At 61.7% G+C, this 13,021-nt stretch overlaps 2 protein-coding genes and 1 long non-coding RNA gene across 7 annotated transcripts in view; 2 read left to right on the forward strand and 1 right to left on the reverse strand.

Moving 5' to 3' along the window:
• The window catches only part of PALM (paralemmin), a 168,303-nt gene that overhangs the window by 53,968 nt on the left and 101,314 nt on the right, over positions 1-13,021 (forward strand). For 2 of the 4 annotated variants that reach the window (XM_077978809.1, XM_077978810.1), the window contains exon 1: positions 8,046-8,313. The exons of the other annotated variants lie outside the window; for them this stretch is intronic. In XM_077978809.1, the coding sequence (XP_077834935.1) occupies positions 8,089-8,313 (225 nt within the window). In that variant the 5' untranslated portion in view covers positions 8,046-8,088. Of the gene's footprint in view, positions 1-8,045; positions 8,314-13,021 lie in introns of those variants that run through there. 4 annotated transcript variants of the gene reach the window in all.
• FGF22 (fibroblast growth factor 22) lies at positions 5,999-9,775 on the forward strand. 2 transcript variants are annotated; one of them, XM_015122271.3, is made up of 3 exons: positions 5,999-6,288; positions 8,609-8,712; positions 8,812-9,775. In XM_015122271.3, the coding sequence occupies exons 1-3, from the start codon at positions 6,075-6,077 to the stop codon at positions 9,076-9,078; spliced, it is 585 nt and encodes a 194-aa protein (XP_014977757.2). In that variant the 5' UTR covers positions 5,999-6,074; the 3' UTR covers positions 9,079-9,775.
• LOC144336956 (uncharacterized) lies at positions 9,814-12,360 on the reverse strand. The gene is made up of 3 exons (XR_013409422.1): positions 12,223-12,360; positions 10,100-12,117; positions 9,814-10,012 (listed from the first exon to the last, which is right to left on the reverse strand). It is a non-coding gene; the product is annotated as an uncharacterized LOC144336956 (long non-coding RNA).

The raw sequence follows: 13,021 nt of genomic DNA on the forward strand, positions 1-13,021 counted from the left end.
TGACAGAGCAGGACCCTGTCTCAAAACAAGTGTAAAGGCCCCGAGGCAGGAACAAGTGTGGACAGAGGAGCAATTTGAGCAGAGTGAGGCTGGGGAGAGGGAGCAAAGATATAGCTAGGACTCAGGTTGGGGCCTGACCACACGGGCTCAGGGGCCTCAGCTCAAACTGTCCCCAGTTCCCAAACCCTAGCACTTCAATTTCCCCATCAGCCCAGAACGAGGACTGGGCCTCACTCTGGAAAGGCCTGGCAGCCTCCTTACACACATTCCAGACGCTGCTGCCCACGCCTGCCTGGGCGCACTGATGCCACCGGCTGGGAATGTTTTCGACAGCAGCATCCTCCCTCACCTGCCTCAGTCCGCCCCAGGGTGCCCCAGCAGGCTGTGACCTCAGACCTCACTCACTACTGGGGTCACCTGCCTGGCCCTGAATCAGCCGGGCCTGGTGTCCCAAGACCTACAGACGCTCCCTGCACCCCTGCAGGAAACCAAGACTTCTGAACTATTTCACCATTCCTTTTGCGTTAGTCTTTTCTTCTATTTGATGAGACATCAGACCCCCTAAACCAGTGTTTCCCCAGGAGTCAGGTTCCCGAATCTTAGCAGCAAGAAAGTTACCCTCAGCCGCACGTGGTAGCTCACACCTGTGATCTCAGCATTTTGGGAGGCCGAGGCGGGCGGATCACGTGAGGTCAGGAGTTTGAGACCAGCCTGGCCAACATGGTGAAACCCCATCTTTACTAAAAATACAAAAAGTAGCTGGGCGTGGTGGCCTGTGCCTGCAATCCCAGCTACTCAAGAGGCCAAGGCAGGAAAATCACTTGAACCTGAGAGGTGGAGGTTGCAGTGAGCCAAGATCGCACAACTGCAGTCCAGCCTTGGGCAATGTAGCCAAACCCCATCTCTACAAATAACACAAAAAAATTTTGTTGGGTGTGGTGGTGCCTGCCTGTGGCCCCAGCTACTTGGGAGGCCGAGGTGGGAAGATGTAGAATTGCTTGAACCACAAGGCGGAGGTTGTAGTGAGCTGTGACTGAGCCACTGCCCTCCAGTCTGGGCGACAACGTGAGACCCTGTCTCAAAAAAAAAAAAAAAAAAGTGGCCAGGCGCGGTGGCTCAAGCCTGTAATCCCAGCACTTTGGGAGGCCGAGACGGGCAAATCACGAGGTTAGGAGATCGAGACCATCCTGGCTAACATGGTGAAACCCCGTCTCTACTAAAAAAATACAAAAAACTAGCCAGGTGAGGTGGCGGGCGCCTGTAGTCCCAGCTACTCGGGAGGCTGAGGCAGGAGAATGGCGTAAACCTGGGAGGCAGAGCTTGCAGTGAGCTGAGATCTGGCCACTGCACTCCCGCCTGGATGACAGAGCCAGACTCCGTCTCAAAAAAAAAAAAAAAAAAAAAAAAAAGAAAACCTAATTTGGTTTTCGAATAAGACAACAGTTTCTGAAACAGGTCCTTGCCCAAATTCCAGCCTGGCAACTCTGCAGCCATCGCCCCCGCCCTGCCATTTATTTTAACTATATCTGTCTCCACCACTCATGTATTAAATAAATACAATATTGGCCGGGCATGGTAGCTCACACCTGTAATCCTAGCACTTTTGGGAGGCTGAGGCCGGCAGATCCCCTGAGGTCAGGAGACCGGCCTAGCCAACATGGTGAAACCTTGTCTCTACCAAAATTCAAAAATTAGCCGGGCGTGGTGGCGGGCACCTGTTAATCCTAGTGACTGGGGAGGCTGAGGTAGGAGAAATGCTTGAATCCAGGAGATGGAGGTTGCAGTAAGCTGAGATCTCACCACTGCACTCCAGCCTGAACGACAGAGCTGAGACTCAATCTCAAAAATAAATTAATAGGCCGGGCACGGTGGCTCAAGCCTGTAATCCCAGCACTTTGGGAGACCGAGACGGGCGGATCACGAGGTCAGGAGATCGAGACCATCCGGGCTAACACGGTGAAACCCCGTCTCTACTAAAAAATACAAAAACTAGCCGGGCGAGGTGGCAGCGCCTGTAGTCCCAGCTACTCGGGAAGCTGAGGCCGGAGAATGGCGTGAACCCGGGAGGCGGAGCTTGCAGTGAGCTGAGATCCGGCCACTGCACTCCAGCCCGGGTGACAGAGCGAGACTCCGTCTCAAAAAAAAATAATAATAAATAAATAAATAAATTAATTAATTAATACAATATTAATATTTTGCTTGCTTAAGTTTTACAAAGAGACAATATCACCATCAAAAGCGGGAAACCGTATGTCTGGCCGGGTGCGGTGGCTCATGCCTGGAATCCCAGCACTATGGGAGGCCGAGGTGGGCAGATCACCTGAGGCCTGGAGTTCCAGACCAGCCTGGTCAACGTGGCAAAACCTTCATCTCGAATAAAAACACAAAAGTTAGCCGGGCGTGATGGGCACCTGTAATCCCAGCTACTCAGGAGGCTGAGGCAGGAAAATTGCTTGAACCCGGGAGGGAGAGGTTGCGGTGAGCCGAGATCGTGCCACTGCCCTCCAGCCTGGGCAACAGAGTGAGACTCTGTCTAAAAAAACACAAAACAAAACAAAACGCAACCAAACCCCAGAAAGTCAAGAATCGCTAGATGGAAGGGGATGGCCGCAGGCCCTGTGACAAATGATCACAAACTTGGTGCCTTAAAGCAACGTTCATTTTCTTACATTTCTGGAAATCAAAAATCCAAAATCTGGCTGGGCGCGGTGGCTCAAGCCTGTAATCCCAGCACTTTGGGAGGCCAAGACGGGCGGATCGCGAGGTCAGGAGATCCAGACCATCCTGGCTAACACGGTGAAACCCCGTCTCTACTAAAAATACAAATAACTAGCCGGGCGAGGTGGCGGGCGCCTGTAGTCCCAGCTACTCGGGAGGCTGAAGCAGGAGAATGGCGGGAACCCGGGAGACGGAGCTTGCAGTGAGCTGAGATCCGGCCATTGCACTCCAGCCTGGGTGACAGAGCCAGACTCCGGCTCAAAAAAAAAAAAAAAAAAAAAAGAAAAATCCAAAATCAGGACCACAGGGCTGAAATCAAGGTGTGTGGAGGCCTCGCTCCTTCCAGAGGTCCCCGGGCTCCTTCCTGCCTCTCCCAGCTTCTGAAGGCTCCAGGCATCCTTGGCTTGTGGCCGCATCGCTCCCATCTCGTCTCTGTGGTCGCACTGCAGCCACCTCGTCTGCTTGTGTGAAATCCCCTCCTGCCTCTCTATTGTGACCGCGTTTAGGACACTCCAGGACAATCATCTGCATCTCGTTCAGATCTTCAAGGCGTCTTTTGAGACTCTTTTTCCAAATAAGGCAAATGTCACAGGTTCTGGGGATCAGGGTGTGGACTTACCTTTGGGCCAACCATAGAGGCCACAAAGAGGAAAAGACCACTGAATACAAAGCATCCGCCAGCCCAGCCCTGATGGGTGTTTGTTGTTGTTGTTGAGACAAAGTCTCCCTCTGTCACCCAAGCTGGAGGGCAGTGGCGCGATCTCGGCTCACTGCAACCTCCACCTCCTGGGTTCAAGCGATTCTCATGCCTCAGCCTCCTGAGTAGCTGGGATTACTGGCATGAAAAGGAGCGAGGCTCTGATCTGGCCACAGCATGGACGCACCTTGAGGACGTCAGACACAGAGGGACACATAGCGTGTGATCCCCTTTATATGAAGTGTCCACGACGGGCCCATCCACAGAGGCAGGAAGGGGATGTGTGGGTGCCGGGGGCTGGCGGAGGGGATGAGGAGTGACGGCTAATGGGGCTTCTTCTTGCAGTGATGGAATTTTCTGGAACTAGACAGTGGTGGTGGTTACCCAACTCTGTGAGGTACTAAAATCACTGAACTGGCCAGGCGCGGTGGCTCATGCCTGTAATCCCAGCACTTTGGGAGGCAGAAGCAGGTAGATCACGAGGTCAGGAGTTCGAGACCAGCCTGGCCAACATGGTAAAACCCCGTCTCTACTAAAAATACAAAAATTAGCTGGACATGGTGGCAGGCGCCTGTAATCTCAGCTACTCGGGAGGCTGAGGCAGGAGAAACGCTTGAACCCAGAAGGCGGAGATGGCAGTGAGCCAAGATCTTTCCACTGCACTCCAGCCTGGCCAACAGAGCGAAAATCCGTCTCAAAAAAAAATAATAATAAAAATAAAATAAAATCACTGAACTGTGCGGTGTAAGTGGTGAATTGTGTGGTATATGACTGAAGTTTCCGAGGTGTCGTTAAAGAAACTCAGACGCCTGGGGTGGGGCCAGCCTCCCAGCTGTGTGTCCCATCCCCCATCCTTTGTCACAGGGCCTCAGACCACCCTTCTGCGGTGCGGAGCAGACACCCTAGGAAGGCAAGACCTGGGTTCCTGCTGGCGAGAAGTCGGAGGACATTTCTTCAGTGTCTGGTGCTGCACCCTCTGCCCAGCGTGCTCTGTGGAGGGTCTCACTGTCTTCCTCCAGACGTCTCTTTTTTTTTTTTTTTTTTTTTTGAGACAGAGTCTCGCTCTGTCGCCCAGGCTGGAGTGCAGTGGCGCGATCTCGGCTCACTGCAATCTCCACCTCCTGGGTTCACGCCATTCTCCTGCCTCAGCCTCCCGAGTAGCTGGGACTACAGGCGCCCGCCCCTGCGCCCGGCTAATTTTTTTTTTCTATTTTTAGTAGAGACGGGGTTTCACCATGGTCTCGATCTCCTGACCTTGTGATCCGCCCACCTCGGCCTCCCAAAGTGCTGGGATTACAGGCGTGAGCCACCACGCCCAGCCCCTCCAGACGTCTCTTTACTGGCCTATTTGACAGAGGCGGAACCCAAGCTTGGGGAGGTGAAGCGAGGCTTGCAGGGCCCCTGGGGTGCTGGCCACAGGGCTCTAGTGTGGGAAGCTAGGCCAGGCTGGACCTCAGCCCTGGGGACCCCTGGCCCAGTCTCAGTAGCGGGCCCCTGAGACTGTGGCACCTGCCTCTGTGTGACCCGCCTAAGCCAGGAACAGACGGTCAGGAGATGCCTGAGCCACCAGGAAGGCATCCGGCGTCCAGCCAGACCGGTTATCCCTCCAGAGGGCTCCCTGGCTGGATAGGCCGGTCGCCATGTCTTCACCCTGGTGCTATTTAAAAGTGCGTGCCACCTGGGGCTGTGGCCACGGAACCAGGACACGGCTGCTGGGAGCTGTGTCCCCACACCGGAGGTCGCTGCCCCTGTCAGGCCTCGGTTTCCCCACCTGTCAATGCCTTCACTTGGCTGTGAGTCTGCGAGGGTCACTGTGCTCACCTTTTGGGACCCAGGGCATGAGGCAGGCCAAGGAGGAGTGGGGGCCAGCCGCCTTGCTGGGTGGTTCCCCGTGGGACCTGGGGTGTGGCTCAAGGGAGAGCAGGTGTGGGTGTGAACGGGACCGCCCCATTCCTGCCGCCTTCGACGTGCCCCGCCGGCCGGCCACCCACAGGTCTACGTGGCTATCCTCCCTCCTGCCCAAACACACGTCCCCAGCCGTCACCTGCCCACCCACCCGCGCATCCCCACACCCTTGCGGGCCTGGCTTTCGGGAAATCACAATTTGGGGGGAGAGCAGTCCCACCAGGGCAGGCCCCGGAGCCCGGCTGGCGGGGCTGACGCACGCGGCAGGACCTCCCGTGTCCATCTCTGTCCCCCCGCATCTCCACCTCTGCCCGACTCGCTGTCTCACTCGTCTCTCCCTGTGTCTCTTGACTGCCACCGTCTCTGTCTCTGTCTCCCTCCGGGTCTCTGCGACCCGCGTCTCACACTCCCGCCCCCGCAGCCCGAGGTCCTAGCCCGCCCGGGGACTCGGCTGACTCACCGACACGGCCCGCGAGACAAACACACGCGCGGAGGCCGAGCGCAGAGTCCTGCACGGCAGCGCCCCCGTGCACCTGACCCCCGCCCCCGAGACGCCCCATTGGCCGGCGCCCTAGCCTGGCCCCACCCCCGAGGCACCCCATTGGCCGGCGCCCCAGCCTGGCCCCACCCCCGAGGCACCCCATTGGCCGGCGTCCCCGGCCCCGCCCCCGAGGCGCCCCATTGGCCCCGCCGCGCGAAGGCAGCGCTGCGGCGCCCGGGAGCGAAGAGCGCGCGGCGAACCGGGCGCCGGGTCATGCGCCGCCGCCTGTGGCTGGGCCTGGCCTGGCTGCTGCTGGCGCGGGCGCCGGACGCCGCGGGAACCCCGAGTGCGCCGCAGAGAACGCGCAGCTACCCGCACCTGGAGGGCGACGTGCGCTGGCGGCGCCTTTTCTCCTCCACTCACTTCTTCCTGCGCGTGGACCCCGGCGGCCGCGTGCAGGGCACCCGCTGGCGCCACGGCCAGGACAGTGAGTGCGGGGCGGCGGGGCCCGGGCGGGGGGCGGCGAGTGATGGCACTGAGTGATGGCGGAGGCTCCTCTGTGCAGCCTTGGCCTCAGTTTCCCCCGACTGTGCGATGGGTGCAGCCCTCTTGCTGGGAGGATTGGACTGTTAAAACGAAGACTGCAGGGGGGGCCCGGCTCAGGGGCAGGGAAGGGTCGGTGTGGAACAGCCCTGTGGGTGGGGTCACCCATCTGCAGGTGGGAAACAGGCTCCAGAGGGGCTGGGGCAGGCCCAGCTGCATGGCGGAAGGAGGGGGTTGACCGCCGGACTCCTGACATCACAAAACCGAGTCAGGGCTGCCTGAGTCCGGGCCCCTCTGCTTCTTCCTAGACACCCCATCTGGCAGGTGAGGACAAGGAGGCACACAGAGGGAATGGGGCCTGCCCGGGGTCGCACTGACAGGGGTGGCAGAGCTGGGTCCCCACAGGGCCCAGGACCTCACGGAGCGGGCGTCTCCATCCCCAGGGCCTGCCCAGCACACGGTAGGCCCTCAGCGTTTGTGGAATGTCAGGAGCAAGAGGAGAGGCCGGGCACAGCAGGGGATGTGGGGGTAACCCGGAGGCCAGGGGAGTCGGTGTCCCCGCCGGGCAGGGGGCACTGGGGAGGGGGCCTGGGCTGCTGGCTGCCGCCTGAATCACTACCATTAGGGCAGATAATCACCCCTGCCCTTCCCAGCGCTTTCATCTGGGCGCCAAGGCCCTCATTAGGCCGCACGCGACGAGGGCGGACGGGGGACTGGCTGGGCCGGTCCCTCCATGGCGGGCATGGCCAGGCGGGGTGGCCTCGGGCCAGGGCAGAGGCCTGGCTCTGCTGCGTGACCTGGGACAGTTGCTACCTCTCTCTGAGCCTTGGTTTCCCCAGCTGGACAGCGATGGGGGTGAGGGCTAGCCGAGGGCTCTCCTGCCCTTCGTTCATTCACCGGTCACTAACGGGCACCTTGTGGGTGCTGTGCTCGGCACGGGGGACCCAGTGGCGACAGAGATGCCCACCCTCCCGGGGCTCCCAGAGCAGAGGCGCGCAGCAGTTAGACACAGGAACAAGGGCCCAGGTGGGTGCGCAGAACAGTGAACAGCGGTGTTGGGAGACGCCTTGCCAGGGGCGGGGAGGCGCAGGGCGAGGAAGGGGCCAGGGGAGATGGTGACACAGACACCCCACAACAACCGCCTCAAAGACGTTCCTGTGTGCCCTGGAAGGTCGGGCCTGGAGGCCGCCCCGAGGAGCTTGTACTTTGACAGGGAGCTGGCCGGGCACACGGGGAACTGTGCAGCCGGCTGAGGAAGCGGCAGGCACCCAGGCTGGGGTCGGCAAGTGTGGGTGAGGAGTGGCGGCCGGGCCCAAGGTCCTTGTTGGACAAGACACTTTGGCTCAGGGTGGGGCAGGGTGAGCCCTGGGCCACCCACAGACGACGGGGTCTGCATCTGGCTCTGCCACTCGCTGGCCTCAGTTGGCCTCTCTGTGATGTGGGCTGCGGAGTGGGTTTGGTAGGACAGCTGGCATACAGTTGGCACTCAAGCATGTCTGTGGTGTCCCACTCCAGGCCACTGCCAGTCTGGCCTCCAGTCCGGAGCTCTGAGTCCCAGTGACTGTGCGTGGGCTGAGCCGCTGAGCTATGAGGGCCGGGGCTGGGGCTCCCTGGGGTGGTGCTTGTCGCTGGCTCATTTATGGTCAACAGCGGCCCAGACGGGCCCTGCCCGCTCTGACTCCCACATCCCAGGAACCCTCTGCCAACCTTCCTCGTGGTGTTCCGGCCCCTGGCGTCCCCCTGGATGTCTGGGACCTCCCCCCGCAACACACACACACGGATGCTGCCCTCGCACTGGGTTGCAGGGACAGCGCTGACCTGGCCTGGTGGACTCTCCCACGGGTCCTCGTCGATCCCTGCACTCCCTCCAGCACCAGGGGGCCGTCCTGCTCCTCGTTCCCTCTGCCTGCTCCTCGCTCCTCCTTCACATGCTGGGGGGCTCCTGGTGTCAGTCATGGCCTTGGGGGGGATCCTGGGTGTCTATCGTGGTCCTGGGGGTCTCCCGAGTGTCTGTCATGGTCAGGAGGGGACCTGTGGTCTGGGGCGGGGGGCTCCTGGTGTCTGTCGTGGTCCTGGGGGGGCTCCTGGTGTCTGTTGTGGTCGGGAGGGGACTCGTGGTCCTGGGGGGTCTTCCTGGTGTCTGTCGTGGTCCTGAGGGTCCTGCACGAAGCACGGTGGACAGCAGCGGTGCTGGGGGGTGAGCCAGTGCCAGCGTGAGCGGCTGTGAGCCAGCGAGGCCCTCCCCCAACCCCCGCCTCCCCCAGGCATCTTGGAGATCCGCTCTGTACACGTGGGCGTCGTGGTCATCAAAGCAGTGTCCTCAGGCTTCTACGTGGCCATGGACCGCCGGGGCCGCCTCTACGGGTCGGTGAGTGCCGGGCAGGGCCGGCCGGCACGGGCGCGGTGGGGGGGTCGGCCGGCCTCACCCCCACCCCCACCCTCAGCGGCTCTACACTGTGGACTGCAGGTTCCGGGAGCGCATCGAAGAGAACGGCCACAACACCTACGCCTCCCAGCGCTGGCACCGCCACGGCCAGCCCATGTTCCTGGCACTGGACAGGAGGGGGGGGCCCCGGCCAGGCGGCCGGACGCGGCGGTACCACCTGTCCGCCCACTTCCTGCCCGTCCTGGTCTCCTGAGGCCCCGAGAGGCCAGCGGCTCCCCAAGGTGCCCAGGCTGGTGGCGAGGGCCCAGCCATGCTTGTTCTTCCCCTTGCTGGCCCCGTAAGCGCTGAGTGCCCACGGCGTGCGGGCGCTGGGGACACAGCACAGGAGCCCCCCAGGGGGACCCCAGCCTGAGGGGACGGCGGCCACCAAGCAGGTCCAATCCTGAGTTGGCGACCTCGAGGACCCAACAGGGCACCTCCTGGGCTGAAGGATGCGGACGTCGAAAGGTTGAGGGGGATGTCCCAGGCAGGGCCCTGCAGAGGCAAGGGCTCAGGGTTGGGAGCACGCTGTGGGGCAGGCCAGGAGAGGAGAGGAGGGGAGGGGAAGGGGGGCGAAGAAGGAGCTGGGGGGACGGTGACAGACGCCGCAGAACACCAGCCTCAGAGTCGGTCCCGTCCCGGGAATCTGCAAATGCACTGCCTTGTGAGGACCAAGGCACCCGCAGGTGGGACAGAGATGGGGGAGCATCCGGGGTGGGGGGTCCAGGGCCCCAGTGTCCTCACAGGGTCCTCACGACAGGAGGCGGGAGGGTGAGAGCCAGAGAGACGGGGACGGGCTGCACTGTGGAAGGGGAGGAAGGGCCCAAAGCTGAGGGATGTGGGATGTGGGTGCCTCCAGGTGCTGGGGAAGGCGGGAAACGGGTCCCCACTGGAGCCCCCGGGAGGGACCGGCCCTGCCCCACCTTGATACTAGCCTGGTGGGACCCATTTTGGACTCTGGCCTCCAGAACCACCAGAAAATAAATGTCGTCTTTTAAGCCTTCAAGTTTGCAGGCCTTCGTTACAGCAGACGTCGGAAAAATACGGTGTCTGAAACTGTTTTGATGACAAAATAAGCCTCAGTGCCCCTCACATCCCCCGGGAAGGGCAGAGGCTGACACCTCAGTGCCCCTCACATCCCCCGGGAAGGGCAGAGGCTGACACCTCAGTGCCCCTCACATCCCCCGGGAAGGGCACAGGCTGACACCTCAGTGCCCCTCAGATCCCCCGGGAAGGGCAGAGGCTGACACCTCAGTGCCCCTCAGATCCCCCGGGAAGGGCAGAGGCTGACGCCTCAGTGCCCCTCAGATCCCCCGGGAAGGGCAGAGGCTGACGCCTCAGTGCCCCTCAGATCCCCCGGGAAGGGCAGAGGCTGACGCCTCAGTGCCCCTCAGATCCCCCGGGAAGGGCAGAGGCTGACGCCTCAGTGCCCCTCAGATCCCCCGGGAAGGGCACAGGCTGACACCTCAGGGCCCCTCACATCCCCCGGGAAGGGCAGAGGCTGAGGGCAGGAGCCGTGCTGGGTGCCGGGCAGGCCTGGGGCTTCATGCCGCTGTCCTGCGGGACGTGGGGAGGGCTGCTTGTCGGGGTGGGGGCGCCCCCACCTGTGCCCAGCGCCCTCCTGACATCCTGAATCCGCTGGGACATGTGCCTGCAGCACTGGGAGTCAAACTCCAGCCAGGGAAAAGGGCAGAGCCAAGAGCCCAGGTCCACCCCAGCCCCGCAGCCTCGAGCCAGGCAGCCACACCCTGGGCCCGTCTCCCCTTCTGTGTGTGGGTGACAGCACCATAGCCCTGGTGAAAGGGACAGTCCCCGGGGACGGCCAGGGCTCCACCCCCAGCCTCCGCCTTCCACATAAACGCAGGAAAACTGGGCCGGGGCACTTGCTGGGAGGCGCTGAGCAGCCTGACAGGGAAAACCCTTCTGGGAAGGGAGGGTCGTGCCCGGCCAGAAAGCCTCTGCACACCCTGCAGAGAAGGGGGCCCTGCCCCAGGGGACACCAGGTGGCCCCAGGGGACACTTTTGGCTGGCATGGAGCAGGTGGAGGCCAGAGCTGCACCCAGGATGACCCCAGGCTGTCAGCGTCGGGAGATCTGCACACATGGACCAGCTCAGAGGGCGCTGCCACTTGAGTTCTGTTGCCGGGGGCCGCACGGGTCCACGGCTGAAATAGAACTTGCTGGCACCCCACGCAGGAACCTAACGTGTGCCTCAGAGAAACAGGTCAGCAGGCCGGGCGCGGTGACTCATGCCTGTAATCCCAGCACTTTGGGAGGCCGAGGCAGGCAAGTCATGAGGTCAGGAGATCAAGACCGTCTGGATCAACATGGTGAAACCCCGTCTCTACTAAAATACAAAAAATTAGCTGGGTGTAGTGGCACATGCCTATAATTCCAGCTACTTGAGAGGCTGAGGCAGGGAAATCGCTTGAACCCGGGAGGCGGAGTCAGCTGAGGTCGTGCCACTGCACTCCAGCCTGGGCGACACAGCGAGATTCCATCTCAAAAAAAAAAAAAAGAGAAACAGGTCAGCAGTTGTTTCTAAAACGGAGCGTGAAATGAGCAGGCAGTCCAGCACGTCCCGGGGCAGTGAAATCCCCGGGGCAGCGAAATCCCAGTTCACGCAGAGGCCTCAGCAGCTCATTCACAAGCCCAAGCCTGGGTGCCCCGGTGTCCTCAGGCAGCGAGGTGGGGGCTGCACAACAGAGAGAAGCGGCCTGGGGGCACAGAACCAGCCACTCTCCAGGAAATTGCCAGCAGTGAAAATCAGCCAACTCCAAACTGTTGCAAACTGTGCTTCCGCTTACGAAGCACTCCTGAGAGGCAGGGCAATGGGGAGAGGGCGTCCCACCTCCTGTCGTGCAGCAGGCTCCTGGGGCGGGGAGGGCACCAGGGCGGCCACTTCTCACCACTGTCTGATCTGTGAGCACTGCGGCCTCACAGCCCCCACCAGGGTGCCAATGTCCTCAGGGCCCAGCGCCCCTGAGGCTCATGCCTGAGTGCGGCGACCTGATCGGTCCTGCTCCTCCGGCCACCGCGGCCACCCCACGGGAGGGAAGTCCCAGCCTCACAGGCAGGCACACACCCCGCAGCATCTCTGACAACGGCCGTCCAGTTCGAGGCCCCAGGCCTCGCAACCGTAAGCCTCACCTGCCCAGCCCTGCCCTCCAGCTCCAACTCCACTCCCAAGGACCAGCACGGACACACAGAACCCAAGCGTCGTCCCGCTGAACGCCTCCTGACTCAAAACTCCATCTTCCAACACAAAAACGGCGCGAGGCTCCGCCTTTCCAACAGGAAAACGGCTCGGCCAGAGCAGGCAGCCTGGCCTGTCGCGCAGACTTGGGGCCTAAAACACAGTTGTTCTTAGTCTTGAGATCAAGGACAATGCAAGGGGACTTCCCCACCTCGGTGGCCTCCATGCAACCTCGTCTTCAGGTGCCGGGTACGTTACCTCGTGAGGTGCCGAGTCCGCGGGTCCCGGAGTTGGGATGTGCACACCCTCAGGGTTGGCACTCTGCCCTGGCAGCCACAGCCATGAAGTCCCAACGCTTCTCTAGGCTCCACGACCCCGGAGGGCGGCCACCAGGAGGGCTCACCACGGCGTTGCGGTAGCAGAAGTCCAGCAAGTGCCCTAGGCACGGTCAGAACAGGTGGGATCCGAGTTACCTGGCCAAGGGGGCTGACGCAGACACGTCGCGGGACACGGTGAAGAGGGCGGTGTGGAGCGGAGCGGAGGGCGGGAGTCTTTGGAGAACAGGTGGGGGCGTGGGGTACGCACCTCCCGCTCACAGGAGCCGTCCGCAGTGGAAGGACACGGGTGGTCCTGCTGGCCTCCTCTCCGTTATCCGTCTCCATCGTCTGAGTCTTCGGTCTCAGGGTTGTGGATCGTCAGCAACTGAGACGAACCCACCGTCCTGGCCCCCAGCCCACACGTCCCCAGGCCTTGCCCCAGCTGGCTGCACCCCAGGCCAGGCATCCAGCCACCTTGAGCAGTGGGGTCTGGCTCCTCAGAGGGGCCAGGAACCCGCGTGGCTGCGGTGGAAGCCTGAGGTGCGACCGAGGGTGAGGTGGAGGTGCTGGGCCCTGGTGCTTTAACACTGGTGTTTCTGGTTTTATATTTCACGACCCGGTGTCACCGCCACCCTACCTCGCCAGCAGGCCTCCTGGGCTTAACCTCGGGAAAGCGGGCTTGCTCGTAGGTCCTGGGCGCCAGGCCCTGCAGGAGGCACAGGCCCCTGGAGACAGGACCG

Source organism: Macaca mulatta, chromosome 19 (genome assembly GCF_049350105.2).
Source record: "Macaca mulatta isolate MMU2019108-1 chromosome 19, T2T-MMU8v2.0, whole genome shotgun sequence".
NCBI classification, from domain to species: domain Eukaryota; kingdom Metazoa; phylum Chordata; class Mammalia; order Primates; family Cercopithecidae; genus Macaca; species Macaca mulatta.

What these genes read in the sequence shown, in the direction of transcription:
- FGF22 (XM_015122271.3), top strand. Translation starts at nt 6,075, where the DNA reads ATGCGCCGCCGCCTGTGGCTGGGCCTGGCCTGGCTGCTGCTGGCGCGG. An exon ending in CTGGCGCCACGGCCAGGACA is followed by an intron (nt 6,289 to 8,608) that starts GTGAGTGCGGGG and finishes CGCCTCCCCCAG; the next exon opens with GCATCTTGGAGATCCGCTCT. An exon ending in GGGGCCGCCTCTACGGGTCG is followed by an intron (nt 8,713 to 8,811) that starts GTGAGTGCCGGG and finishes TGTGGACTGCAG; the next exon opens with GTTCCGGGAGCGCATCGAAG.